Raw genomic sequence first — 26,428 nt, forward strand, 5'->3', positions numbered from 1 at the left:
GGTGGGAGCTTGCAATAAAGTTCCCAAAGGAAAGATCCAAAATCGTATATTTAAAGGGGGGGAAAATAATTTATGTTGGAGGTTTTCAGATATCTGACGAATTCTCAGTGCAGATCAACTAACTGATCATTTGCATAACAAGGATGCTTAGTTTTTAGTGGAGATCTCCGTCACAAAAACGGTAGCCTCCTTGCCATTAAGTCTACACCAATTTCATTTTCCTATTAGACAAAGCATTCTGGAGAATTACCTGATTCTTAGAGGTTGTCCCTAAATTTTCTGCCCATCTTCAGCTATTTCCTCAAATTGAGCTTCCTTCCACTCTCACTCACAAGCTCCCTTGTTGCCACCAAGAACTCCGTTATTCCCAGCTTCCTTTCTGTAGCTTCAGTGACACATTTTTGCTCATTTTTGCTCTTGCTACAACACACCAGCCTCTTGCTACTCTTCTTGTAATTACAGTCTACTCCTTCCTCAGTATTTGCTACTCAGATACAGTCCAAATATATGCACACGCAACTGTGGTTATCGGCAACTTGTCTTCTATCCAGTCTTCCTATTCCAGTTTAAACAAATCTCTTCCTACTTAATACTTCTTCTTACTTATGTTTCTCTCCTTGAATGCTTTCCCAGTAGTTTATCTTTTTGTACTTCCAATCCAAACACCTTGTCCTCACTTTGAAGTCATTAATCATTACATTAATCAGTCACATTAAGAACATATGGGTCTCTCGTTTCTGAGACTCTTACCCCTCCTGAGATTTTTGTCTTGCCTCTTAAGTCCTTTCACCATCTTTTCCTACTTTTGCTTTGAACATCCCCTCACATTTTGGCATCACAAGCTTCCATCTGGAATTTTTGTTCTTCACATCGGTATTCCTCATGCCCTGTTTTGTAATCAGACTATAATACCTATTGAACACTGTCTACAAAACACTCATGGTATAAAAGATAAATAAAGAGTTATTCTTCCATTAGAGCAAAAACTGCAGTGTGTATTTTCAGGTAAAAAACTTTGGCTGATACTGTCATGCCATTTCTGTAGCCAAGCAATTTAATTCCTGATAATTTAGCATCCTCTTCTAGTGCTAAATCCATAGCGCTGTACTTATGGCGTACACTGTCAAAAAGTAAAACATAAGATGAACATTACCTGGCATCAGAAGCGTATAGAAGTAGCATAGCAAAACTGTGTACAGTAGCAAGAAAATCACAAAAAAAAATTAAATTACTAAAGCACATCTTTATTTTGCAATTAAACAATTAAGATCCACAAGTAAACTATATATATTTTCAAGTCTGTACCTAGACAACTATTTGTCAACTCAAATTAAATATATCCACAAAATATGCATAACAGCATTTTTTCACGTAATAGAAAGAAATTTTACTTAAGACTAAAACAAGACTTGTTAAATGTTAATTAGCATATTTATCCTGGGAACTGCTGGTTTTCGGTAGAAGTTAGTCTATCATTTTAATGGCAAGAAATTTCATTTTATCAAAATGAGGACAAATACATAAGGCCCTTTAAAGCATACAGTAGCTGCAGTGACAAAAGCTGAATTTATCTTCATATTGTCCAGTGTTGACCAATTTCAAGTTTCCATCATTTTCAATCAACCACCCTGGCTCTTTAGCCAAGATGTTGCGTTTAGGTTTTGTTTGTTCTGGTTTTTTTTTTTTTTTGTATTTTTTTCTCCCCCTCATGTGCTTTTAAACAAATTTATAGGCAAAAGTCTACTTATGAGAAGAACCTTCCCATCCCCCCCAACATTAATAAAGATAAACAAGAGTTAGTCTAAACAACAAAAGAGCTATTCAACTCCGAGATGATTTACTTCACACTTGCAGTCCATCATTCAGCAGTATGAAACTGAGACAAAATTTGACAACAGAAAGCCACGGCTAGAAATGCAAATTAATTACCAGTAGTAACTAGCAAAAAATATTGCCACCATCTGATTGTTAATAATGATCTAAAAGTTCTTCCCTTTGTATTTACACATAGTATAGCACCTGTTACAGAAAAAAGCCCACACCTTACACAAACAGCCCTGCCAAATTGACTGGTTAAAATGGGATCACTGGTAAATGAACCAAACCAAATGGAAAACAAATCTGGATACACTGGATAAAATAAAACCTTTATTTTCTTACCTTAATTTTCCTGTAAGATTATTATGGGTTGTTACTGTGGTGCCCCAATGTACTGAGATAATTGCACTGGATTGTTTACAGTCTAGTCTTTGTGGATATATTCTAGTTAAAGAAAACAACAGCTTAATGTAAACTGTTTTACCCTTTCACTCATGTCTTAGGCCCCTGGCCTAGGAGTAAAAGGGTGACAACTTCTTTAAACTTTGTTGTGCATTATCTTTAGTTATCAAAATTCAAATAAGTTAAGTAAAAAAAAAAAAATACTGATTTCCAGGTAATTGATCTAATGTTAAAATTAATGCTTAGCAGAAACATTTACAGTAAACATAGCTAATTTGCAGCTAGCCGAGAGAGATCACAGAGATAAATTTACAAGTACCCTGTAGTTTCTATTTGCACCTTTTTTTTTTTCCTTTTTTTTTTCCCAAATGCAAGCTTTGTATTCTTTTTAAGACAGGAAAATTGAGATGATAGATATTAATAAGTTATTAATAATTCTATTTTTTGCAAGTCCCTCAGAAACACATGAACAATAAACCAGAAATGGTTGGAACAACAGAAAGCATTCGTACCAGGGTGTAATCCAAATCATCTCTGTACAGAAACCCATTAAGCATCTCTCTCCAAACCCAATTTATTTTGCCCAATAGTTCAGTCAGTAGTAAGCATGAGATAAAGTGCTACTATTCAAACATCAAAACACTTTGAAAAAAATTATCCTTTAAAATGTGTAAGCTTGCTAAATACGAAATAACACAACCAACAAACTGTCAGCCAGTCTGTGAAACCATAGTTCATGCTATAGCAGACTAGAATGATAGATATTTTACTGGCAATTTTCTTTTTTTAAATGAGGCTACTGGTTCAAAGAAATCAAAAAGTCCAAATTTTTTTAATTGAAAATTTCAGCATTTCTTTAAAAAGTGATTTATCTCAAATTTTTACCATTGAGCTCTCAACAAGCAAAACATGCCAAAGCCAACAGCCTGAGTTTACAGCTTATGTACCAGTTAAAAACCTGTAGCTGGAGAAGCCCTACAAACTGAAAAGATGCACAGCCGTGGTAGCAGCCAGCACAGAGGTAAAATCCAGTGATAATAAACTGGCCTCCTTTGCAGACTACTAAACCAAAAAAAAAAAAAAAAAATCAGTTTCCATTTATAACTGCAGTGGGATAACAGAGACTGGACAGAACAGTTACACTGAAACAAACAAACCATTTTCTCCTCACAACAGCTTCCCAATCACCACTAATTATAATCCCTGCAACTTCATGCAAGATCCACGTCTAATCAATGAATATGTTTTTACCAGATTTTGATATTGGATCCTAGCACTAAAAGTAGCAAAGCAAAAGGGCTTTTCCAGTCTCAAGACAAAAGGTGGGTACTTAAATTAGCAAATACACCCAGCCAACCAGGGACCTAAGATTTGAGCTACAGAAAGACTACAAATGACATTAGAGGGCACCATTCCTGTACTTTGTGGAAGTCCAAATATGCAAAATTTTAATTTGGACCATAACCCAATCCCTCCCTTTATCCTCAGGGCTGAGGGTCTTGAAGATCGCCTGCAGAGTGGCTCTACAGTCAACACTACAGCACACGTACTGGACAACCTGCTTTCACTTGGAAATTGGTGGATCTATAGAGTTTTTCATGCTCATGCTAATTCCCTGAGCCATCAAACATCGCCCACACACCTGCACACACACTGCAGAAGCATAAAAATATCACATAATTCAGCTCCACAGCATACCTGGAGCGCCAGCATCTCTATGCCAGACTTCCCCTACTTCCCATCTCCTTGGGCAGTGCAACCGCAGCAGGTCCACTGCGTTTTGGCCCTTCCACGGGCAGCACGAAGCTTTTTTGGAAGGTCTCCATGGGAAGTTGACGGCTACACGGGTTCCATAACAAACTCCTCATGTTCCTTAATCTCCCAACTGCTTTCTCACCCTTTCTCTAATAGATGGTGTGCCAGACTGTAATCAGATATTCTAGAAGAAGTGTTATTGCTTTATCTATATGGGACATAAGCTTTTAAGATTTAACAGAGAAATGTGGAAGAACTGTCAGCTAGCATTAAATGTAGTGAGAAAAAAAAAATCAGGCTTTCTCTTTTTCATAACTGGGAGAGAAAATATAAAAATGAAATGCATAAAAGCAGTATTTTACTGCTTAAGATTTGCAAGTTATTTAAAATACCAAATGCTTCCAAATTCAGGATAAATTAATTCTTCAGCTCTCAGTTACCTGGTATATCTAAAGCAGTATTTCTCAAAGTGGATTGGCTGACAATCTGTAGGTAGTTTATTAAAACAATACCTGCATCTTATTTCATATTTAGCAAAAATAAAAAATGCCCCCAAAACACTCAAAGCCCCTGCTAGAGCCCCGTGTCTTTCTACTGAAAAACCCCCTTCAAATCCACTTTGAAAAAAAGAGATGGTAGTGGTAGTTTTCAATCTGAACCTAAAAGGAAAACACAAGTCCTAACATTATACATTGGCACAAAATTGTCATAATATTGCTCTTATTTACAATGAGAACTTTTTTTTTTAAACTGGATTTGTATCATGGAAGTGTTACAAACATACTCTTTCTCACACCCGCCCAACATTTTTCCTAATCAAATGGTATGAAAATAATTATTCATAAAATCCAACAGTCATAACACCAATCACGTATAGGTCTATAGGTCATTATGTCCGAAAGATACATTCATGTTTTGTACAGCATGAAACATACAAAAACTTCTTTAAAAAAGTCTTAAGGATGATACAGATCTTCATAACCCAAAGTAAAATACTTAGCAGTTTTACTTTTTTTTGGCCATATAAAAATATTTTAAAGGCCATTTATACCACAACAGGTAGAAATATTGGAACGAATGACTTATTGTGCAGAAAGGCTTCAATGCTATTCTCCTTCCCAATCAGTTTTTGGTTACCACTATCCTGGCTTTGGAGAAGCCAAAAAGCCACTGAGACACTGATGGCCAATTTTCTAAGAATAGTTACTTTGTTCCAATTTTTTTCCCAGTGCAACTAGTTAATACAATATAGATCAGCTTAAGTCAGTGCAGAGGAAGATTTTGAAGAGACCTATTATTCTTGCCTGTGTTTGTAATCAAAACAGTAATGACAGATGACCAAGAAATATCCCACACTTAATTGTGGTATAAATGGGTCTTTTGAACTCAAACTGCTTTGGCAACTTTACATAAGAATATTTAAATATGTGACATACCAACACTATATAATGTTCGTATAAACCCCATTTCTGATTTCCCTCAGAAAAAAAGGGTAAATGCTATTTTAATTTACAAATTGGCTACGAAGAAAATTTATTTCAATATAATGGATGAATTATTTTAATTTTTAGACATTAAGTGCTGAGTTTAAAAATAACCTTCCAACTAGCCAGCATCTCAGCTAATAATCTTGTCTCACATGTAAGTTAAAGCTTATACTTTCCTAACAAAGAATTTTCTTGTTGCAAATGGCTTAAAATAAAACTGAGATTAAAGCTACCTTATTACTCTTTTTTCAGTTTATCAGATCCAGAGATTCTTGTAAGATTCATTTTTCACTGAGGGATAATATTGATTTAAACATCAAATCTAGAAATATAAGTAACAGGGCCACAGGCCACCTAATATTATTTTGCTTTCTAAAAATATTTAAAACTCTATCTTCCATTTGGCATTGTGGTTCACATTTATTACTAAGTCACAAGCCAGGATTTCACTTTGCCTGAATCCCTTTTCACTTAATAGTTCATAGCTGATCTCTTTCAAATGTCCATAGAACACAGTATATTATATAATATAATTCTTCAATAGTTAAAAATTATTTAGCGTAGAACTTTCCATTTTAATTCTATGCTCTATATAGCTTACAACAAAATTTACTGGATAAACATTTTCAGGAAACCAATACAATAAATTAAAACTTTTAAATAGAGGGCATAAAGTTATGTTGTCACAGAGCAGTCAAAGAAGTGACTGATTTTTTTTCTTACAGTATATTACACTGGATACCTTACTTCTGACTTGGTTTCTCCTATACTGGAAAAATATTAAAAAACTGGGACATTTATGTATCTTTAGAATGAGCTCAGATACTGTATCAGACAGACATTTCTTACAAATCTTCTACCTACTTAAATAAGAAGCAACCCATACCAACTGGAACAATTTTTGCACAAGCAAAACAGAAGGTGACCGGAGTCATCATGGAATTAAAATAAAGTTCTGGGACAACTTCATACTGTTCTCCTCCCTTTCCCCCACCCAAACAAAAATAATAATTAAAAAAAGGCAGACCTGTACGAACATGGCTTGAAATCAACTATGAGGACTTAAAAAGTAATTTGTTAGCAGATAATGGAATTAAATCACATCTGACTGTAAGTTCAACTTCATTATCAGTGCTATTAAAGAGTTAATGTTCTAATCGAGTAAGACAGCTATTGTCAATAAAAGGATAAAACAAAGTATCAGCTTCTAATGACCTACCAGCATTTCATAGTAAGCTGCTAGTAAGTTACTAGTTAGAAGGAATGTGTCAGATTTTTCACATAATTACAACACAGCAGCATACAATGCTCATTCATTAAGTTGGCAGAGGTGCTTTTGCTACCGGGAGTAGCACGCAGGTACTTGTATAAGGAAAGAGGGAATGGTATTTCCATGACCCCTTGCGGTAACACATTCCAAGCACCAAGGGCCGTTTTTAAAATCTGAACCCGTTAAGATAAATATGACAGGACAATACCACCCCCGCAGAATCATGAGTGCCTTTCACTGGATGTACGCTGTAAGTCTCAAGGCACTTAAGGGGTTAAGACATAATGCATGCACTAGTTCCCATCACGTAATCTTAAGTCACACGAATCAGAATACACCAGTGTATGACACACAAGCTGTGTCAAAGAAATGCTGTTTATTTTTTTTTTTTTTAATTTTTTATTGTTATTATTTTGTACAAGATGCTGGTAAGTGGGCACTATGCAGCTACTGCTGGGTTAACACAGACGCCAGCTTTCCTCTAACAACCAGCTGGTCTCTAGTAAGGGTGTAGGACAAAGTGTGCTGCATCAGTAGGCAGTGTGTATCTATCTAGTATCGGCAATATTGCTAATGTTGTAAAAAACAAAACAGTGAGAGTCTGTACATAGTAAATAAACCTAGCACTGGAAAAAGACCATGGCTTAGTGTATTTTTTCATTTGTTTTTCATTTTAAGAGACATGGGTGTAAAACAGAGTGAAATAATTCCAAGCCTTGTTTGTAGCAATTCAACCAGAAGCGCAGTATATGGCACTACCATGAAATATCGTAGATTACCCTGAACACAATTAGTTCTTTCAGTTTATGGTTTGTTTGGAGCAAAGCATGAAAATAAAGTCTTCAAACGGATGAAGGTTAGAAGAGTTTCAGAGACTGATTTTGTTTCAACGTAAAGTGCAACAGTGCTGAAGTTTTCAAAGTCCTTTGTCAATTCTTTGCTGTACTTCACTATCATTTCCTGCAAGCAGTATTACGGCACAAAGAATGCTGCCAGTTCATTATAGAGGACAGGATTCCTCAATTGATATCCTAGGTTTTTTGCTCTTTACTTATGCAGTGATGCTTGTAAAGGTTTAATAAATCCTTCTTCATATACCTTCAAAATAGCTTCACATACAAATCTGTATTGACTCTGAAAAGGAAAGCAGATTCGGTAATTGAACCATGCCATTGGAAGCAGAAAAAGCCTCTAAGATAGCCCCATCCCATTCTCTTGACAGGCCAAGAACTGTGCTTCAAAGTTAGTTTAGGAAATGCAAAACAACAGGAACTTTATATTAGAACATCTTGTTTCACAACAGAATAATGGGATGAACAGCACTTTGAAATATATACCAAAAGTCATACCCACAAAACCTGTACTATTATTACAACATCACCTATTTAGTAATTTTCTGCTCTTCATTTCATTGCTAAAGTTTCACTGACCTGAGGTTTCCATGCACTTGGATTTAGAAGCTATAATTTCAAAGGACTTGCATTAATTCTGGCATGTTACTGGCACCTTCCTCTCAGAATTTGATAAAAAAAAGAAAATTGTTTCATGTTTTAAAAAGCCAGAACTCCAATTTCTTAAAATTATATAATGTCTAACTCTGCAATGTATTCAATTCTAGCACCTGCATTCATAGAGGCCATTAATATTTTGTTTTAAACAAACAGTAGTTAAAAAACCCAACAATAATCAAATTAGAATATAATGAAAATAAAATGAAGCAAAATCACTGTTTTGTAAAGCATCACAACTAACACTGAATACTGCATAATGATGTAATATGCTGGTCAGAAAGCCAGCATGCCTGCCTTTTCAGTGTCATGCAATATCCCTCTCTATGCAGTAATTAGTGATGTCAGATCTTAAATGGGCACAGTAACAGATTTAGTAATAGAATCATTATTTACTGTATTGTTGCATGTATATTAAAATAGTTAAATTTATACCTATTTGTGTAAAATACTTATTTTTCTTCCAGTGCTCCCTGAAGGAGACTCTGAACTCTCCTCATACAGTACACACAGCAGGCACCCATGCATAGGGCCATCTTGTGGACACTGCGTGAATCTTTTAAGATACACATGAACAGGAAGAGCGTGCCAAAGGAGAAATTATAATAGCTAGTGTTTATGAAATCTTAAAAAAAAAAAAAAAACCAACACTTCAAGTCTTCTATTATCCCTTCTCCTTCTGATGCAGTAAACTCCTGCGTTTCAATGAAGCTTGAAAATTCTGGTTTCTCTAAGAAAAATGAGAAGACCAGAAGGTATTTAGCACATGCCATGAAAAAATATAGTTAAAACACTTACCACTGTACCTCCTACCTTTACTAATAAAACTCTCTTCCCCTCTATGTATGCTAGAGAGATATACTATTCATACTGTATAGTCATCAAAAACAGCAAGAGCCATCCTTTATTATTTTTCATGTATCATCATCTTCCTCATCCTTCCTGTGCTAGCTAAATAATATAACTTTTTTTTAGTGGAACATGAATACTGGACAGCTGCACTGAATGATAGTTGACCTAAAAATAGAGGCCCATATATACTTTTTGTCAGTCTGAATACTCTCTGAAGAACACAAAAAGTTTATTCAAACTTGGTTAGAGGAACAGCAGTAGGGACATTAAAATTACTACAATGAGAACTACCTTCAGGTAACTGTGGGAGAGATTTGATACTGGATCTAATGCCTTTTATCCGTCAAAATACTTTCTCTTTAAATGCTGTATACTATGAGTAAAACTATACAACTGATCACTGATTCAAAAAACCAAAAAACCTGGAACCGGTCAAAGCTTGGAACAACCAAGACTCTGAGCCTTTTTTTTTTTTTTTTTGAAAGACAACACAACTCAAGATTGTGACCCTTTTTAGGTATTTTCTAAAAATGTAAACATAAACTGCTCTCAGAGATACACAAAACACCTGACTGATACAAATAAAAAGTTTCTAAATCTGTTCTAAAACTTCTACAATTCTGAAGTATAATACATTAAAGCAACACTGCAGTTATCTCAAAAACCCCCAAACATTATAGATCCAGGAAAAATTCTAGCATCTTAAGATACATCAAATGTGAAGAGAGCACCAAAAGAATCCTGGTAGCAGGTGACTTTTTTTTAGACTAAATACACTTAAAATTACTTTGATATATCTCACATCAGATTTAATTACACTGTTTTTAAAAAAATATTATTTCTCTGTTTACTTCCCTTTAATTGAGTCACTACAGGGCAGAGTTAAGGCTTGTTTTCATTATAACTAAGGCAACATAAAATCAATGAATTGCATCACTGAAGGTTCTTCTTGCATGTCTTGGATCTTTCTGTGTTTACCTTTTATACTACTCCCATTCTTAACACCTGGAATAAGGCTCCTGCCTTCTCCACTGGGTAATTTTTACACTACTGAAAACTGGCTCTTTTTGACATTAATTGCCAGGTATCCCTGAAACAGATGCTGCTTTTTCCAAGTTTTCTTTGTAGAAATTTGAAGAATTGCTCCTTTCCAACAGCCTTAGCAATTTATTCCTGCCTGAAGCCAAGGCTACAGCTACACTGGGTAAAGGTGACCTCTCTGCACTATGATCAACAGCTAGTATATTAAAAATCCATCTAATGATATTACTAGATAATAGGAAATTATTCTTCTGCAACACAGAACAGCAAGTATGATACTCACAGGTGTTTGGATCATCATGGCTCTTTGATCTCTCATGGTTCTTACAATATCTAATGGATAAACAGGCTGATTGCACTCAATGAGACACATAGCTGTCTCCATAGTGATAAGAACCCCTGTCCGTCCAATTCCAGCACTGAAAAAAACAACAAAAATCCCAAAATGGAAAATGAAACAAAGTGTCTGGAATATAGTTCATACTTAAAGATCCTCCTTCTCAAGGATTCTCATGACTGATCGTTATGATTCCCATACTATTAGGGCAGGGGTTAGACAGATTGTGTCTATGTCATTGGAAGACTCCATCCTGCCTGACCAGAGCAAAAAACAATCAGTGCAGAATTGTCAGTCCTTTGAAGAGGGACTGTCCTAACCCAGCCATTCATTTGAGCAGAATTTACAAACAGATATTTATTCAGATCATATTATAAACCATACTAATATCTAGATGATAACAAAACACAGAGATACCTAGCATACACTGTGCACTTTGTGTCAATTTGACCATTACTGGAATGATGGGCTGATTTGATAAAACCATGTTTATGTTCTTGAAGTGATCCATAGCTCCATATTTCAGAATAAGGAATAGAACAATTACTAGAAGCCTTTGGAGGATGAAAATAATGATAATTTTCTTAGTATTAAATAGTACAAGAGATCTAACTTGTGTAGATTGAAAAGGAATACATAATAGCAATCCCTTTCAAGACAAGAACGAACCACAACATATATGTCTCAGAATGGCAAAATTGTTGAGAGCTTACATGAATCATCTTTTGCTTAAAAATAAAACCAATCTAAAGATTTATCTGCATTGTTTTACATATACATACATTTTTCCACAAGTAGTAATCCTCAAAGACTGAATATTTAACCTTGAACTTGATAATCAGCTTCAAATTCAAATTTTCCACATTCAAGAAAATTATGTTGCACTTTTGAAACGGAAAACCAATGTTTCTCCATATCTGAATACAGGATCAAATCCACATTTTCAAATGTCAGCATTATCTCAGCTCATACAACTAGTATTTCAGTCAAAAAATGAAAGTGTTTTCTTCCAAATTAGTTAATATAAACATTCCAAACTTTGAAACTTAATTGTTCTGATTTTGAAGCATAACTTCAAATTAAGTCTGGCCAAACTACTACTTTAAATCTTTGCCCAGAAGGTGGCATTAAAGCTACTATATATTTCAGTGATGTCATGAGAATTTTATGACAAGATGTAAATGTGCTGGTTATATAAAACTATTCAATAACATTTTATATTTCTAGAATTTATACATATAGAAGTTACATGCAGAATGCTTTATGAAATCCAGGCAGGAACCGTATCTGTCAAAGAACCTAATGACTCATTTTACAACTTCAAAAGATTCAGAGAAGAGCAACACAACAATGGGAAGTGTGATAGTTTCCATATAGTACATATCAGGTAGGCTAGGACTCTGTAGCTTGGAAAAAGAAATCATTGACTGATGGAGGGGAACACTGAGAAAGGACATGAAAATCACTGAGACAGGACATGAAAATCATGAAGGGCACAGGATGGGTGGCTCACCATTTCACCTGGAACAAAAGTCAGAAACTGTTCAACTAAACAAGTAGGAGCCTTGTAAAAATAAAAACAAACACATGAACACAAGCTTGGAAACTAGTGTTTTAAGTAGTCCAACATAACAAAAACCTTTCCAATTTCTTAAGTTTTTTTTGTTGCTTTACAATCTCTCTGCTTTTTTTGGTTTTGTTTTTAAACTACTATTGTACAAAAGAAAAGTCTGCTGGTTGGATCCCCCACACCAAAGCTGGTGGCTTAGTTCTGAAAACAAGTTTCACCGTTTTGTTGCACTAATGTCTTGTCCTATTATACTGAACAGATGTTAAAAATAGTGTGCACAACATATGGAGGAACACCTGGGCTCCTTCAGCTTGACTCACTAGTGGAATATGGTTATACTTCCTAACAGGCCAATTAAGTAAATTATGTTGAACTCTGATATTCCTTCTCTTTTCTTCTGTGAAACATAAAACTGGTACAGATGTTGGTATTGAAATTATCAGTGTGGAGCTGAATAGATTCCGCATTGAGATGAATAAAACCGTTCATAGTCTCCAAAGTTGTTGTTCCAGTGTCTCTGCAGACTTGCACACTTTATATTGTAAAAGTTGTATTTGGCTGATATTTTCACTATTTGTTCACAACTGTATCAACCAAAAGTGTATCAATAATGGAAGTTGAGGAACAATATAATTCAAGACAGTGGCATTCTGGTACTGCTTTTCCTAGTTAACAAGATTCATCCTGACCAGCATAAAGCAGAAGAGAAAGTAAAACCAATTATATACAATTTCTTATACACAAAGTGTTAAAAAGAGAAAACATTTTTCTTTCATCTTCTTTACTGTCTACTTTGCTAGTCTTTAAATTTATTTTATCCCTTAAACCTCTCAGCTTCTCTCTGAAACAGGAACGATGCACACCTGACTCAGGAACACTGACTGCGAAGTATTCAGGAATTTAGAGATCAAATTTTATTCACAGAACCGCTCACCAAGAATTGGTATAGCACATGTTTATTTGAAGACATTTCATATTATGCATTATTATAGTTTACTAATTAGATATTTTAAAGGATTAAGATTTTGAAATTTACTATAGGAATGTAGAATGCTATTAAAAACTATTGCATAAGAAAAACAAAAAAACACATTTCATGTGTACATAAAAATCTGAGTAACAGAGTTCACTTAATTCATGACAGAAGTGAATTGTTGAGAAAAATGTGTCATCTTAATGTATGTATCAAAATATCATGTAGCTTAAGACTGCAGACTTGAGAGAAAGTGTCTTTTATTTGATCATTGCATAAGCCACCCATGTTTCCTGCTATGGATTATTTACACAGCTATTCTGGAGCTTTGTAGAATAGTCACCATAAGGAAAAGGTTCCTAAGTTCTTTTGCCATTTCCCTGAATTATTATATAGACTGTTAGCACAAGCATTTAAACTGTAAACAAAACAAAAACCCCCAAAACGACAAAACCTCTGCACAGATCAATTCATGTAGATACTCAAAATTTTGCTTATTGAAACGTGATTACAATTTTAAGTAATTAATATAAACGTTGAGTTCTCCTGTCATCCCCAAAGCAGATACAATTCAATGTTTATTTCAGCAACAAAACACAGAAAAGCTATTCAATGATAAATAAGTTCACTTTGATGACTTAAGTTGGAAAAAAAAATGGATACCTGCAATGAACAACAACAGGTTCTTCTCTGCCAGCCCTCTTCTTTCGCACAAGACACACAAAATCCAGGAAATCGCTGGAATCATCAGGAACCCCATGATCAGGCCATGCTATATACTGGATTTGGGTTAGTTGGCGGCTCTCCTCTTTCTAATCATGAAACACAAAGTTTATTCAAGGGTAATTCAGGTCCCATGAAAAAAAAAAAAAGGCAGTAATAATAATAAAAAAAATCAATGGTACATTTACAGAAACTAGTACCCGTAATAAAAGTGGCTTCAGGCAAGTAGCAGCATTTTATTAGTGTTAATCATTGCTCATCCTGGATTTTATAATTACTTTTTTTTTCTTAAAAACAAAAAGGGCAATCCACAAATGTTTACATCTCCAACAGGCTAAAAAAATTACACGCCATGTAATAGCAAAGCAGTTCAAGGATACCAATGATCTATCTAAATGCTAGATGTACAAGAAGGTGGTCCAATTTTTAGCAAAACAAATTTAACAGAAAGAGGTACTATCTTACTAGATCAAATGACAGAACTGGGGCAGGGTGGGGAGAAGCACGACTTTCAGACATAAAAGCTTTCCTTCAGGCCCCTTGTGAACAGCAGCATTGTTTTGGCTTTATCTGCACCTCTTAAGCATACTATACAGAAGATGCAAAATGACTTCGTTTCCCACTCCTTCCTGCCCCTTGCTCTAATATCACAAACGTAGTCCGCCTCTGGTTAGCGGAGGGGACAGGCCGTACAATCAATGTAAAAGCCGCATTTCAAAGAACAGGAGTTATCACACTTTAAGTAACCTTTAGGCACAGAATCATTTACAGAGGTTCCACTGCTGATAACAAACGAGCAATTGTCTAAAACATGACACAGGGAAGGGATTTTAACTGCAAGCTGACTAAAAACCAGCTCTATAAAACTGACCTCATCTGGTAACACAAACAGTGAGAAATGAGTACAGGAACTAAATTCCAGATAGTAATTTCCAAACATTTCTGAGATTGAAATGCTAGCTGGGGAGGTTCTGAAAACTACACATGCCCTGAAAATCATGCAATGCGTGTTCAAGAAGGTCCTTATTTACATGTAGTTGCCAATTCCAATTCATATCTCTCTCAGCAGGATTTATGTTCCATCTACTTGCACATATTGTCCAAGATGGAATTATTGAGAACTGTTTGCCTCTACAAAGACAGATTTTCAGTTGCAATAATGAAAGAACAAAAGAACAAAAAAGAGACACCTCTCTTGTTTTGAAAACATCAAGGAAATAACAAGTTTCTAAACTTCTTTAATTACTCTCTTTCTTTGGCCAGGGCATGAAAGACACCAGTAAAGACTTTTAAGACAAATAATACATCTTTTATGTGAATTAAAATCAATTAATATGATTATGGTAACTGAATCTTTGTGATGTTCTGCTAGAAAAAGGTTTGTTATCATTCTAAGAGCAGAATTTATACTAGGTAAGTGCATGGCAATATGAGTAGTTTTCTAAAGGCTTCTAGAAATAAACAGTTCTATTTATGTGGACATGCCATCAAGTTGAAAAGAAAGACTGATTAAGTAAGTTTTAGCTAGTCTGTGAGCATTCCACAGATTAATACCTAAAAATAGATATTATGATTTTACCTCCAGATTAGTCAATGTCATTTCTCGAAAGACATAAGCAGGATTTCCTTCTTCTGAATGGCAGGTAATCTGGAAATTCCCATATGATGAGCTTCCTGATGGCTCTGGCCAGTACTGATGGCATTTAACCTAAGGTCAACACATTTTTAAAGATGCCTGCGTTTAAATTCACAGAGTATTATTTCCACTCTCTCTAGCTCCTTACACCTTTATTCATTACAGACTATTTTGATCATTTTGTAATCACTATTAATTTACTTACCAAATAGACTGTGTTACCTAATTATTGTTTATAAAATAAGGTATCGCAGAGATTTCCTGGTTCTCTTGTCAAGACGACACATGCACCAGCCCTTGAGCTTAGTTTAACTAAAGATGGATGCCTTTAACTTTCATTACAATTTAAAAAAACCCAAACGTATCTATAAATACTCCATCTTAACACTTGAGTGACAAAGATGCTGCTTTATAAACATTTCTGACCTCTAAAATCCTAATCTAATCTTCTCAAAGCATATTCATATGGGAAAAGAACAAATGAAAAAAAAATGCGATAAGCAACAAAAAGTTGCTAAACTAATGCAGAAAATTAGGGGAATGCAGATGGTGGACTTCAAAGACTCTTGATAAAGTCATCAAATGTAAATGAGAAGTTCAAACACCAAGATTTTCAGGTATATTGCTTAAACGCCTAATTACAGAGGTCATTTCAGCTCAAGTGTACTTTTGTTTTTCCAACCCACCTGGCGATTCTTTAAGAGCAGCCAGATTTGCAGACTTCCTGCTCCACTGAGACATCCCGGCATGCAGTGGGATAGTGATGTCAGTAGCCTCATGATCAGCTTTAGAGCAGGGAGTCTGCCTATGGGTATAAGACAGATAAGTCCTTTTATTTCATTATTAAGCAGCTCTCCAAAGAACTCCACAAATATCATTATTGAAAGGGTGGGGGAACCTCAGAGAACTGCTATTGCAAGTCTGTTCTTAGCAGATCTGCAAAGAAAACTCAAATTAAAAGGGCACTTGTACTGAAATTCCCTCTAATCATGTTTATTTGGCAGCAGGCAGCATCATGCTAACATTGAGTCACTGGAAAATGGTTTAAAAATGCTGCAACTCCCCTTCAATTATTTTAATTATATTTAGAGGCCTGACCTTCTAGCAAATATATGGTTATTAAAAAGCTAGAATACGTACAGCTGTATAGCTGAACTACAGTCTGAGTTGATCAGAACATCCACAACCTACTATAAATCCATCTTCAAAAGAAATCCTGAATGCGGAGAAATTCCACTAAACTATTATTCCAGACTATCATTTCTGTCCACACATTCAACCAGCCAGTGCTACTGTGAATGCTCCAGACTATAAACCCAGTAACACTGGAATTACACTGTGTATAGGACCAGATTTGATTGTTTTGCCTGTCTCCAAAGGACAAAGCTGCATAATAAACAAAGCTGTTAAGGAGAAACTATACCTTAAAAAAAACCCCAAAAACCAAAACCAAACAAACCACAAAGTACACCTGAGGCCTTTTATAGCACCATACACAATTATTTTCAGTAATTTATAACTCTAATTACTTTATTACTAGTACTCTATTTTTACACATTTTTGTATGGAAACAACTTAACGGACAATGATTCTTTCATATGATTAAATAAATGTTTATAGCCACAGAAGAACATTTAATGAAAAATTTTAGATTTCAAGCTTATCAAGGATTCTCTTAAAGACAGCCATCCAGGCATGGGATCTTAACACTACAAAGCTGTGTTAGGCTGCCTTAAAAAAATACTTTTTCTACATATCAAAGAAATATCTACAAAAACTGATGAAACTTCTTGGAGTTCCTTCATTTAAAGTTTAGAGAAAAAATGCTACAAAGGTAAATTCTAGTTGCTTTTTACTTTACAGTAAAGAATCAAAGAATCCTAAAAATATTTTAAGAAATAGGTGAAGTCTTCAATGTATTTCAGAACTGAACAAAGTTTAACAATATCAGAAGGTTTAAAATGTAAGAGCCATCATTGCAGCAGTACTAGGAATGCACTGCCCGTACAAAAAAAAGTCATAAAATCATAGAACAGTTTGGGTTGGAAGGGAGCTTTAAAGGTCATCTAGTCCAGCCCCCCTGCAATGAGCAGGGACATCTTCATCTAGATCAGGTTGCTCAGAGCCCCTTCCAACTTGACCTTGAATGTTTCCAGGGATGAGGCACCTACCACCTCTCTGGGCAACCTGTTCCAGTGTTTCACCACCCTCATTGTAAAAAATTTCTTCCTTATATCTAGTCTAAATCTACCCTTTTTTGGTTTCAAACTATTACCCCTTGTCATATTGTATGTCATAATAGCATATTCCTCTAATCTTTTAAAGGCTAATCACCAACAGATTTTTAGAACATTATGCAAGTAGTATTTAAGGAAATCTTCTACTTACTCTGCCTCGTTCAACTTGAGTCGTTAACATTACAACCATAGATGAGCCTTGTTCCCAAGTCATCTGCCAAAAATCAGGACAAGTGTTCGGTAATGGACCTTGACAAGCAATGTACTGGTTTATTATTGTGGAAGAAGGGATTTCCATCTAAGAGAAGACAAAATAATTATTTTAATTCTTACAGCAAATGTGAGTCAGAGATCAGACATTTAGTGTTTAGTAACCAGCACATTAAAAAGCATCAATTATATTAATTCTATTTAATATAAGTTAGTAAATATGGATTGGCACAGTTAAAAATTCTTCAAAGTGTTTCACATGCAAAATTGTTACAAAGATCTAAGTACACTTCATGTATTAACTAACAGTTACGTAGTTGCCATAACCAAGATCAATGGTTGAAAAAAGAAATTATAGACCAAATAATGGCAAATAAATTGGCAAATAATTCAAACATTTCATGCTCTTTGGGTTTCTGACACCAGCGTTTAAAATACTGATCTTGGAATTTAATTTCATCTCTGTTTTTTTTTCCTGAGAGGAAAAGTAAGTAGCTGTAATTTTGTTGTTACTAACAATGAAAAGAAAAAAGATGTAAAAGAAAGTGCTGCCGGATAAAGCTTTATTGATGTTCAACACTACTGCCACATTAGTAATCAGAAAAGAAGAATTAATTCTTCTGGTAGAGGGATAGCTTCTCTTAGTGTTCTTTCTTTTTCTTGGGTTTCATTTACAAAAATACCTGTCACAAAGCATTAGCAAATAAGTAGATCTACAGTAAATTTCAAATCATCTGACTACAGGTTTATCAGCCATTCTAGTCTGAACTAGATTTATGAAAATGTTATATTTTTTAAATCAACTTCTCCATTGAAAAACTGCAAAATTACTTAATGTCAGAAGCTCTTTTGAAAAATACTACTCACATTTATATAATTTGCATTGATGTAATCTTCATTACTTTTTAAAATAACCCGTGTAGCATCATCTGAAAAAAAATTTAGAAAGATGTTACTTATTTACTAACCACAGTAAATACTTCTAGAACACATATACAAACGCACATACTTACAAGGCGAAATGTCTCTGTATCTATTTTTGGAAATGTTTTGAGGTAATCTGGCACAAGACATTGTCATTCCAGGCTTTTTCCTATACAATTGCTAAAAGACAAAACCCATGGTCAGATCATAATAGATCCAAAAGACCCGTTAGTATATTATTTGTCTAGAGGCACTTTTTAGATCATAAACTACTGAGCAATGGTAGCTTCAACACACACAAAAATGCTTTTCAAAAGAAAGCACTACAAATTTAGTTATGCTGTGGGATCACTGAAAATAATCAAGACGTCATCACAATTTGTTTAAAGACAAAGTGAACATTAAATTTCAAGCTTCCATAAGACCACTGATCTTATTAGAGAAAAGTCAGTATTGTATACTGGTACAGGAATTGACCGATACTGACATTCCACACAGCCATTTGGGGCAAGCAGATTGTGTTGTGTACATATAGGCATCTACCTACATTGCAGTTGTTGCACTTTTTTTTCTTTTTAGACAGGGCTTTAAAGTGCAACCTGGTCTAGTGGAAGGGGGGTTGGAACTAGATGATCTTTCAGGTCCCTTCCAACCCAAACCATTTTATGATTCTATGTCCTTCTGTATTTCAATAACTGTAGGGCAAAGCCTGGGCTACCTCACGCTTTTCCAGCACAAAATCTCCTTTGAGAGGTTCCCGCCTTCTCGTGCCTTAGCCACGTGCTGCCACAACCCTTGTGCTGCAAACAGTATCAGTGAAATAATCCAGGTTCAATAAAAAGCACTTTAAAAATTTTTAAATATTGAACCTGTTTGGGAGACTAAAAATGTATGGTTAAGAAGGGATTTTAAATCACTTTGAGAAAATCTTTTCTTTCTATATATTAAAGTAAATTTTACCAAAGTTTTTAAAGAATAGTATATAAATATATTTTATAAATATATGTTGTAATACATAATGCTAGGTCTCCATCTGGTGAGGAATTCACAGAATTCACACTGCTGTGTTCTACAAACCTACTGCTTCCTGCTTTAAGTCACTTGATCTCATGCATTAAAGATGGAATATCATCCAGGCACAAGCTAGTGCTAAAGAAAGACTATAGCTATCAGCAGCTTAGGACTCCACAGGAAGCGCACCATTGTCTTGAAATGTCATAAAAAAAATCAACTATTTATAAAAGACATTTGTACGTTAACCCTGAAGATAGGGGCTGTAACCCTTAAGATTAGGGTTGTATTTTCCATTGGTAACTTTACCTTCCCCCATTGAGATTGTCCATAAAATGGTGACAGCTCAGCTGTCATTCAGTTTCTACAGTAACTTCGATATGGAATGAAGGTCCCAGTACAGAACACATATCTTGGTATACATTTTTCAGTCTTCATCTCTATGAAAGTATTTTATTAGCATACGTCCCTGATAACTACAAAAAGCTGTAAGTAATCAATAAAGCTATTTATAACAAACAACACTAAAAACTATTATTAGGATTATTCTATGCCATAAGTTTGGACATACAATACAGGATTGGATTTTTTTTGTTATTTTTCTTTTGAGAGTGTAAGACAACTGTTTTGCTAAAAGATGCTGACTCTACTGAAATTTAACTGAAATCTGCTCTGCTTAAAATAATTACTATCCCCAAAGACTTGGAACTTGCTCACAGCTACAGGCAACACAGTACTCACATCAAACTGAGCCAAAACAGTTCCAGTGATAAGCCCTTCTGCTAGCTGAATCATGGATTCCCTCAGAGCATTATCATCTTGATGGACACCATCAAGTGGAGATTTCTCAGGGATGTACTGGAAGTCAGGCTCGCTCTCCAGCTTCTCTTCCACAACATCATAGACAGCTATAACAAATAAAGGCATGAATGCTCTGACTGAATATGATGCTTGTCAAGTAAAGTTAGCTCTAAGTCATTTATTTAAAACAGCAAAAAAGGTGATTCTCCTGTAGAAAAATCCACATTTATTGACACACTGATTTTAGTCCCCATCAGCAAGGGCAAGTAGCCTCTACTGATCATTATAACCTATGGCAAAACTATTTTTTTTGGTTTAATAGTAATTTTAAGTGAAAGCACATCACTGACTGCTAAAATTTTGATCAAAACTCATGTTATACCCTACCTTGTCTGCTGTAACTCCCTAATCTCAGATTCTCACATCATGCCTCTGAAGTCATTATAGTTGCATTTACATTTTTACTATCAGTTCACTTTGAACTGATTTTAGGCTTCAGTAATTAGGGCAATATGTGCAGACCACCTGAGAAAATAGCATTAATATGTCTATATGCTATCAATGCTGTTATGCGTGCCCTGTCTATAAATAAACTGAAAAATAATATGCATCTTCTAGTATACGTAACAGAGACATATGCTGTTTGAGAGCCTGTTTTTAAATGATATCCCATGACCATGAAGGAAGAAACTGGCAATTCCTCACTTCTACAAGTCAAATGTTTTTATCCAGAATACAAAGATAATCAACACACAAGGGGTAACTGTTTTAGTAAATTTCTAAACAAAGCTAACAATTTTATCTGAAAAAGAAAGTAAGCACACAAAAGCTGCAAGAGAACTTACACACCGAATGATAGCACAAGTAGGGAGTGCAAGTAAGTGAATAAAGGAAAAATTGTTCATGAGGTGGCTGAGGTACTCTCCTAAAGCAATTTCAATTATTCTGATTAAACATCATTATTTTTCATTTTGCTTTTTCCTCTGCAACTATATCATAATTAGGATGTGCAGCAGAATTAAGTCCAGTGACCATCTGCTGGCAATGCTCCAACAGTGCATTTCATGAATATATTGCCCAAGCTGTTATTTAGACTGCATTTTTAGCACTTTCTTCTATTAAGCCTCCTCAAGTAGAAATGTTACCAGTCGTTCTGGGTTGTTTTAAAAACATACGGAAGGATTTTGCATATATCGACATCCAAAGTCATCCAAACACTGGGTGTTTGGAGAGGGTTTTTTATTTGTCTGTGTTTGGTTTTTATTTTCCTTAAAGGAATAACAGCAACCTCAGAAAATGCATTCAATATCCATACAGCTTTCTGGACATTTTTATCAATGACAGTGAGAGCAAAATTTAAATTAGCTCTCTGTTATAAATATTTGATCTTTGACTTTCCTATTAATTTTCAACACTTAGTTATGCACAGCTCCTTAGAGTATGGGATTGATCAAGGTTTATACAATACATTGTGTTGTTGCAATTTCTTTTCAAGGAAGGAGTTCTTTCTTATTACAAAGATGTTAAGCATTCCATCTCAGGACACAAAATGGAGGTTAGAAAATGAAAGCAAGGTGTGGATTTATTTATTTTTTTATTTTTATGTACAAATCACTCACCATTGGGTCGAACTAGGAGCACAAGTTCCCCTGAGTGTCTCTCACAGCTAGCTTTAATAAACATAACAACTTGATCATGGGTATGTTCTGCTATATCCCTGCCATTAATCAGTACAACCTGGTCCCCTTCATTCAAACGAGGGACACAGAGATCAGCCTGCAAGGTGAAAAATCAATCAATCAATCTGTAAAACGAGCCATTTCCAATTTCTCACCTTAAAATAGCAACTTAAAATAACTATACTCCAGGACTTAAATCCTAACAGCCTAGTTGCTATGGTTGCTGCATTATATTCAAATGCTAAATTTAAAGTGTTACACAATACATAAGACAGTGCCATTCACATGAACAAATCAATTTGCAGCTGGGAGGTGACTGTCATTGTAACATGTCTTTCGGCAGCTGTTACTCCACTCCTCTAGTTGAAGTAGAAAGCTCCTCTGTTTGAATCACATTTTGTATAGGTAATTAAAAAGCAGGATGTTCTTATCTTTGAAGGGAAGGGAGTAACATGGCAAAGCTTTGTCCAAATCAATTTCACAGACTTAAATGCTTCAGGTGTGAAATATCGCAACTGTAATGACAAGAGTAAGATGAGGACCGAAGACAATGCACAAATCCCAGTACTCCCAGAGAGAGGAATAAGGTAATAAAAATTATAATCATAGTCTAAACATTGTTGCAGAAAAAAAAGAGCACATGCCATCACCAAATATCTTCTCCTTAGAGAGTGGGTGTTTAAAGTATTCAGCCAAAATTATTTATGTTACTAAATATTTCAGAGATAATAATTAACAGGGACAAGAACAATGGTCTTGGCAAACATTTTAATATTTTCAAATTGTAAAGAGAAAAAAAAAGAGAAAGCTGTACTTCTTAAATGTTAGCAAATAAACGGTTCAGTCTACTCTAAAAGGTATAAACAGAACTGACTCCAGTCAGCTGAATACCAGGTCAGTATTTTTGGCAATCAAGTGACAAAATATTGTGCCTAGTTTGAAGACACTTTTGATAGTCACTAAACACCAGTAACAACAGACAATCAGACCTGATGAATGATTCATGATGTCTGATTTTAATCTAAATCTTGGCTTTACTCAGCTACATCTGTCACTAAAATAAGAGAGATTTGGTATTTTAGTTATTTTTAACATACTAAAAGACTCTTTCTATATATAATTTATGTGAAATTATATGAATGCCTATTAAAAAAAATTAATAAAGTAAATAACGTAAATGTATTTTTAGGATGACACAGCTCAAGAAACAGTACATACTGAACAACTGAACATCTGTAACTCCCTGTAATTTTCAGGAATTAAACATTGTTTCAGTAAGAAAAAAATATTTTCGAGGATTGAAGAACTTTTAAAAATATGTTATGTAGCCCCATCAAATTCTTACTGCGCATAATTTGCTTTGTTATGATAATGATATGGCACAAACTAATTTTCATAGGCGACTATGAAATAATTTAGTTTTGAATACATACTTCAAGATACGTAGATATTGCTACCAAGTTTGGTTTTTTGTTTTGATAACTTACAGGGGTTCCTGGAGCTACCCTGGACACTATTACTGGCATCTTCTGATCATATCCACCCTTTAAAAAAAAATTAAATTAGTAATAAATCACAAATGTCAGAAAAGAATCTTAATAGACATGAAGGGAATAGATGTACTGTTACCTTTACATTGAAGCCAAACCTTCCATTTTCATCTGGTTTCATTCTGATCATAACAAGATTGTCATGGGGGACACCACCATTGGGCTAGTAAACAAAAATTATATTATATTAACATACATTTTGTTCATAGACAGACTTTGAGGATATTGTATGTAATAATTTTGCATTTTCCTCATCAAGTAATTGCTCCTGGACACTTGAGAAAACATCAAGTAATAGTGCAAACATCTTGAGTTTTGCATAGAAGGGAAAAATTGTACATTTAAAAGCCTTGGACATAACTAAGTTAAAAGTGTGCTCTGTCAAAGCAAGCTCAAAGTAAGAAACAGTATTAGAAAAGACTAATTGGCTTCAAGCAGTCTTAAGAAAAACAGTTTACTAAATGGAAACTCCTTAAATTTTTTTTAATTAAGACCACAGTGAAACGTCTGCAGTAAGAATGTAATATGATGAAAAATAAAGTAACTGAAGGTATACTTTTGATTCTATTAACAGCAATATGACAGTAGTAAGCAAGGACAAGTTTGGCAACAAAATCTTTGTTCCATATCCCCTATTCCATTTCCAATGTAGTGGAGTATAAGGTGTGACGCATGCTCTACAGTGATCAAGCTCTGACAATTTTAGCTGCTTTCTTTCTGATTTCATTCAGATCACAACACCACTGTTAAAGGAACTACCAATAAACTGGGGAATACTAGATACTTTTTAATCTGGAAAAATCAACTTAGTGCCACTGAAGTGATTTTTAGTTTGTTCCCATCAATATTTATTTCACAGACTGAACATCAGCTGGTATTTCTATAGTTTCTATGGTGAGGATGCAAAGTATTATTAAAGAAATTTGTTTCAAGGAAGTTTTCAACGTTGCCAATTACAGCCAAAGCATAAGCCTTATATTATTCAGAAAGGAAGAAAACAAAAAAAACTTATTAAAGCAAACATTTCTATATGTAAGAAAGTTCAAAACCTGCAGGTTCAATAGGTAAAAGAAGTCTGCTCAACTTGGCTCATAAAAAGTTAACTCAATTCCAGGTGTTTTAAGCTCTTGGTTAAAAAAAAACAAACACCCCTGAACACATTCACAGTAATGAAAAGATGAAAAATTTGGGGAAGGAGAGGAAAGTAACAGTGTAAGATACGTTAATGAGAAGGAAGGGCGCTTAGGAGGCCTGATCATATGCAAATCATTTTAACTTATGTTCACTGGCACCGGAAACCAGACTCAGGTTCCTGGGCAGAATGAACAACAACCAAGTGCTCACCTGCAGCATTTGGCAACTTCTGTGCCATTGCATACACAGACAATAAGGGAATAATAATTTCCGGCTTTAAGAGGCTATTTTGAGCAGCAATTTTTAATGAAAAACCTGAAGGAGCACTGTATATCATCATTAACCTGTTTGACTGAGGGGACTCCTGGCCACACCTGTTTTCAAATACTTCTGGACATACTCAGACTGGATACTTAAGGATTGCAGATGGAGTAAAAAGTTGTCATTCCCATACCTGTCCTACTACCTTTCTAAATAGACTCTCCATACGTACAGTAGATGAAGGAAACTGAATAGTTAAATGAAGTCAAAATGGTGAGGGGTTTTCCTTAAAATATTTGAGATGGAGCAGCAGAAAAGACTTTAGCGGCACAGGAACCCAAAAGTGCATTCTGGTCAGAAAAGCAACTTTGGAAAAAAACATATTCCAAATCGTAAATTTACTGTTTCACAAAATTTCAGAGTCATGCTGTGTTCCTTCTTCTCTAATACCCCAAATAAAAAGCCATCAGCAGACCACATTAGATCTTCAATTACAACAGTGTACTGCTGTATTCTGCATAAATGTGGACCATTGGACCACAGCAAACAATCACACTGATAATGCAGAGAAAAAAGAATCTCATTCCCACACAGCTGTGTTGGTTTTGCAGAACTAAAAGGAGTTAAAAAAACAACTGAAAGTTATTTTTGTCAATTTGGTAAAGATAACTGAATACAGAGCAGAAAAACTTGATGAATAAAGTAGTGTTATCTTTCAAAACAGAACAGTACTTTAATATGACTCAGGTAAGCACTGACAGAAGACAAAGCTGTTAAAAATTCTGTTTCGTTATTTAATTAAAGCAAAATTTTTTACAACATTCCCAAAATGCTCATAAATTTACAAGTTTCACTGCCACTTGTTTTATTAAAACCCCAGCTATGAAATTAAATATGGTTTTTATGGGAATCTTAATTTTGTAACGAGGCCTGAGAGAACACCCTAGGCTTAGAGTTCAGAATGCAAATAAAAATAAACCAAAGGCATTTCTAAAATATCAATTTTGGGAGCTGACTCATAATTTTGAACGTCTGAGGCTGGCAAAACTGTTTATACAGTATTTGCTACATCTGGATGTTAAACAGTTTTCCCATCCTGCAAAATGTTACTTTTCCCACATCAGTATAAAACTAAGAACCATTTGAAAACTTCTGGAAGGACAACAATCACAAAAATGGTCGGTGAGATCTCACCTCAGTCAGACAATAATCAACTGACTAGATTACTCATCTAGCACATGCTTAAGTG

The 26,428-nt window shown here is 34.8% G+C and overlaps 1 protein-coding gene across 8 annotated transcripts in view; it reads right to left on the reverse strand.

The window, feature by feature from the left end:
* Positions 1-1,223: 1,223 nt before the first annotated feature.
* Positions 1,224-26,428, reverse strand: part of PTPN4 (protein tyrosine phosphatase non-receptor type 4) — a 122,162-nt gene continuing 96,957 nt past the window's right edge. For 6 of the 8 annotated variants that reach the window (XM_069781045.1, XM_069781043.1, XM_069781046.1 and 3 more), the window contains 11 exons: positions 23,864-23,947; positions 23,722-23,778; positions 22,175-22,331; positions 20,496-20,662; positions 18,833-18,923; positions 18,687-18,748; positions 17,761-17,907; positions 15,316-15,444; positions 13,677-13,825; positions 10,417-10,552; positions 1,224-7,866 (listed from right to left, as the gene is read on the reverse strand). In XM_069781045.1, the coding sequence (XP_069637146.1) occupies positions 7,780-7,866; positions 10,417-10,552; positions 13,677-13,825; positions 15,316-15,444; positions 17,761-17,907; positions 18,687-18,748; positions 18,833-18,923; positions 20,496-20,662; positions 22,175-22,331; positions 23,722-23,778; positions 23,864-23,947 (1,266 nt within the window). In that variant the 3' untranslated portion in view covers positions 1,224-7,779. Of the gene's footprint in view, positions 7,867-7,899; positions 8,971-10,416; positions 10,553-13,676; positions 13,826-15,315; positions 15,445-16,058; positions 16,178-17,760; positions 17,908-18,686; positions 18,749-18,832; positions 18,924-20,495; positions 20,663-22,174; positions 22,332-23,721; positions 23,779-23,863; positions 23,948-26,428 lie in introns of those variants that run through there. The other 2 variants (XM_069781044.1, XR_011324298.1) reach the window with 2 other exon arrangements.

Source organism: Haliaeetus albicilla, chromosome 4, assembly GCF_947461875.1.
Source record: "Haliaeetus albicilla chromosome 4, bHalAlb1.1, whole genome shotgun sequence".
Classification (NCBI taxonomy): domain Eukaryota; kingdom Metazoa; phylum Chordata; class Aves; order Accipitriformes; family Accipitridae; genus Haliaeetus; species Haliaeetus albicilla.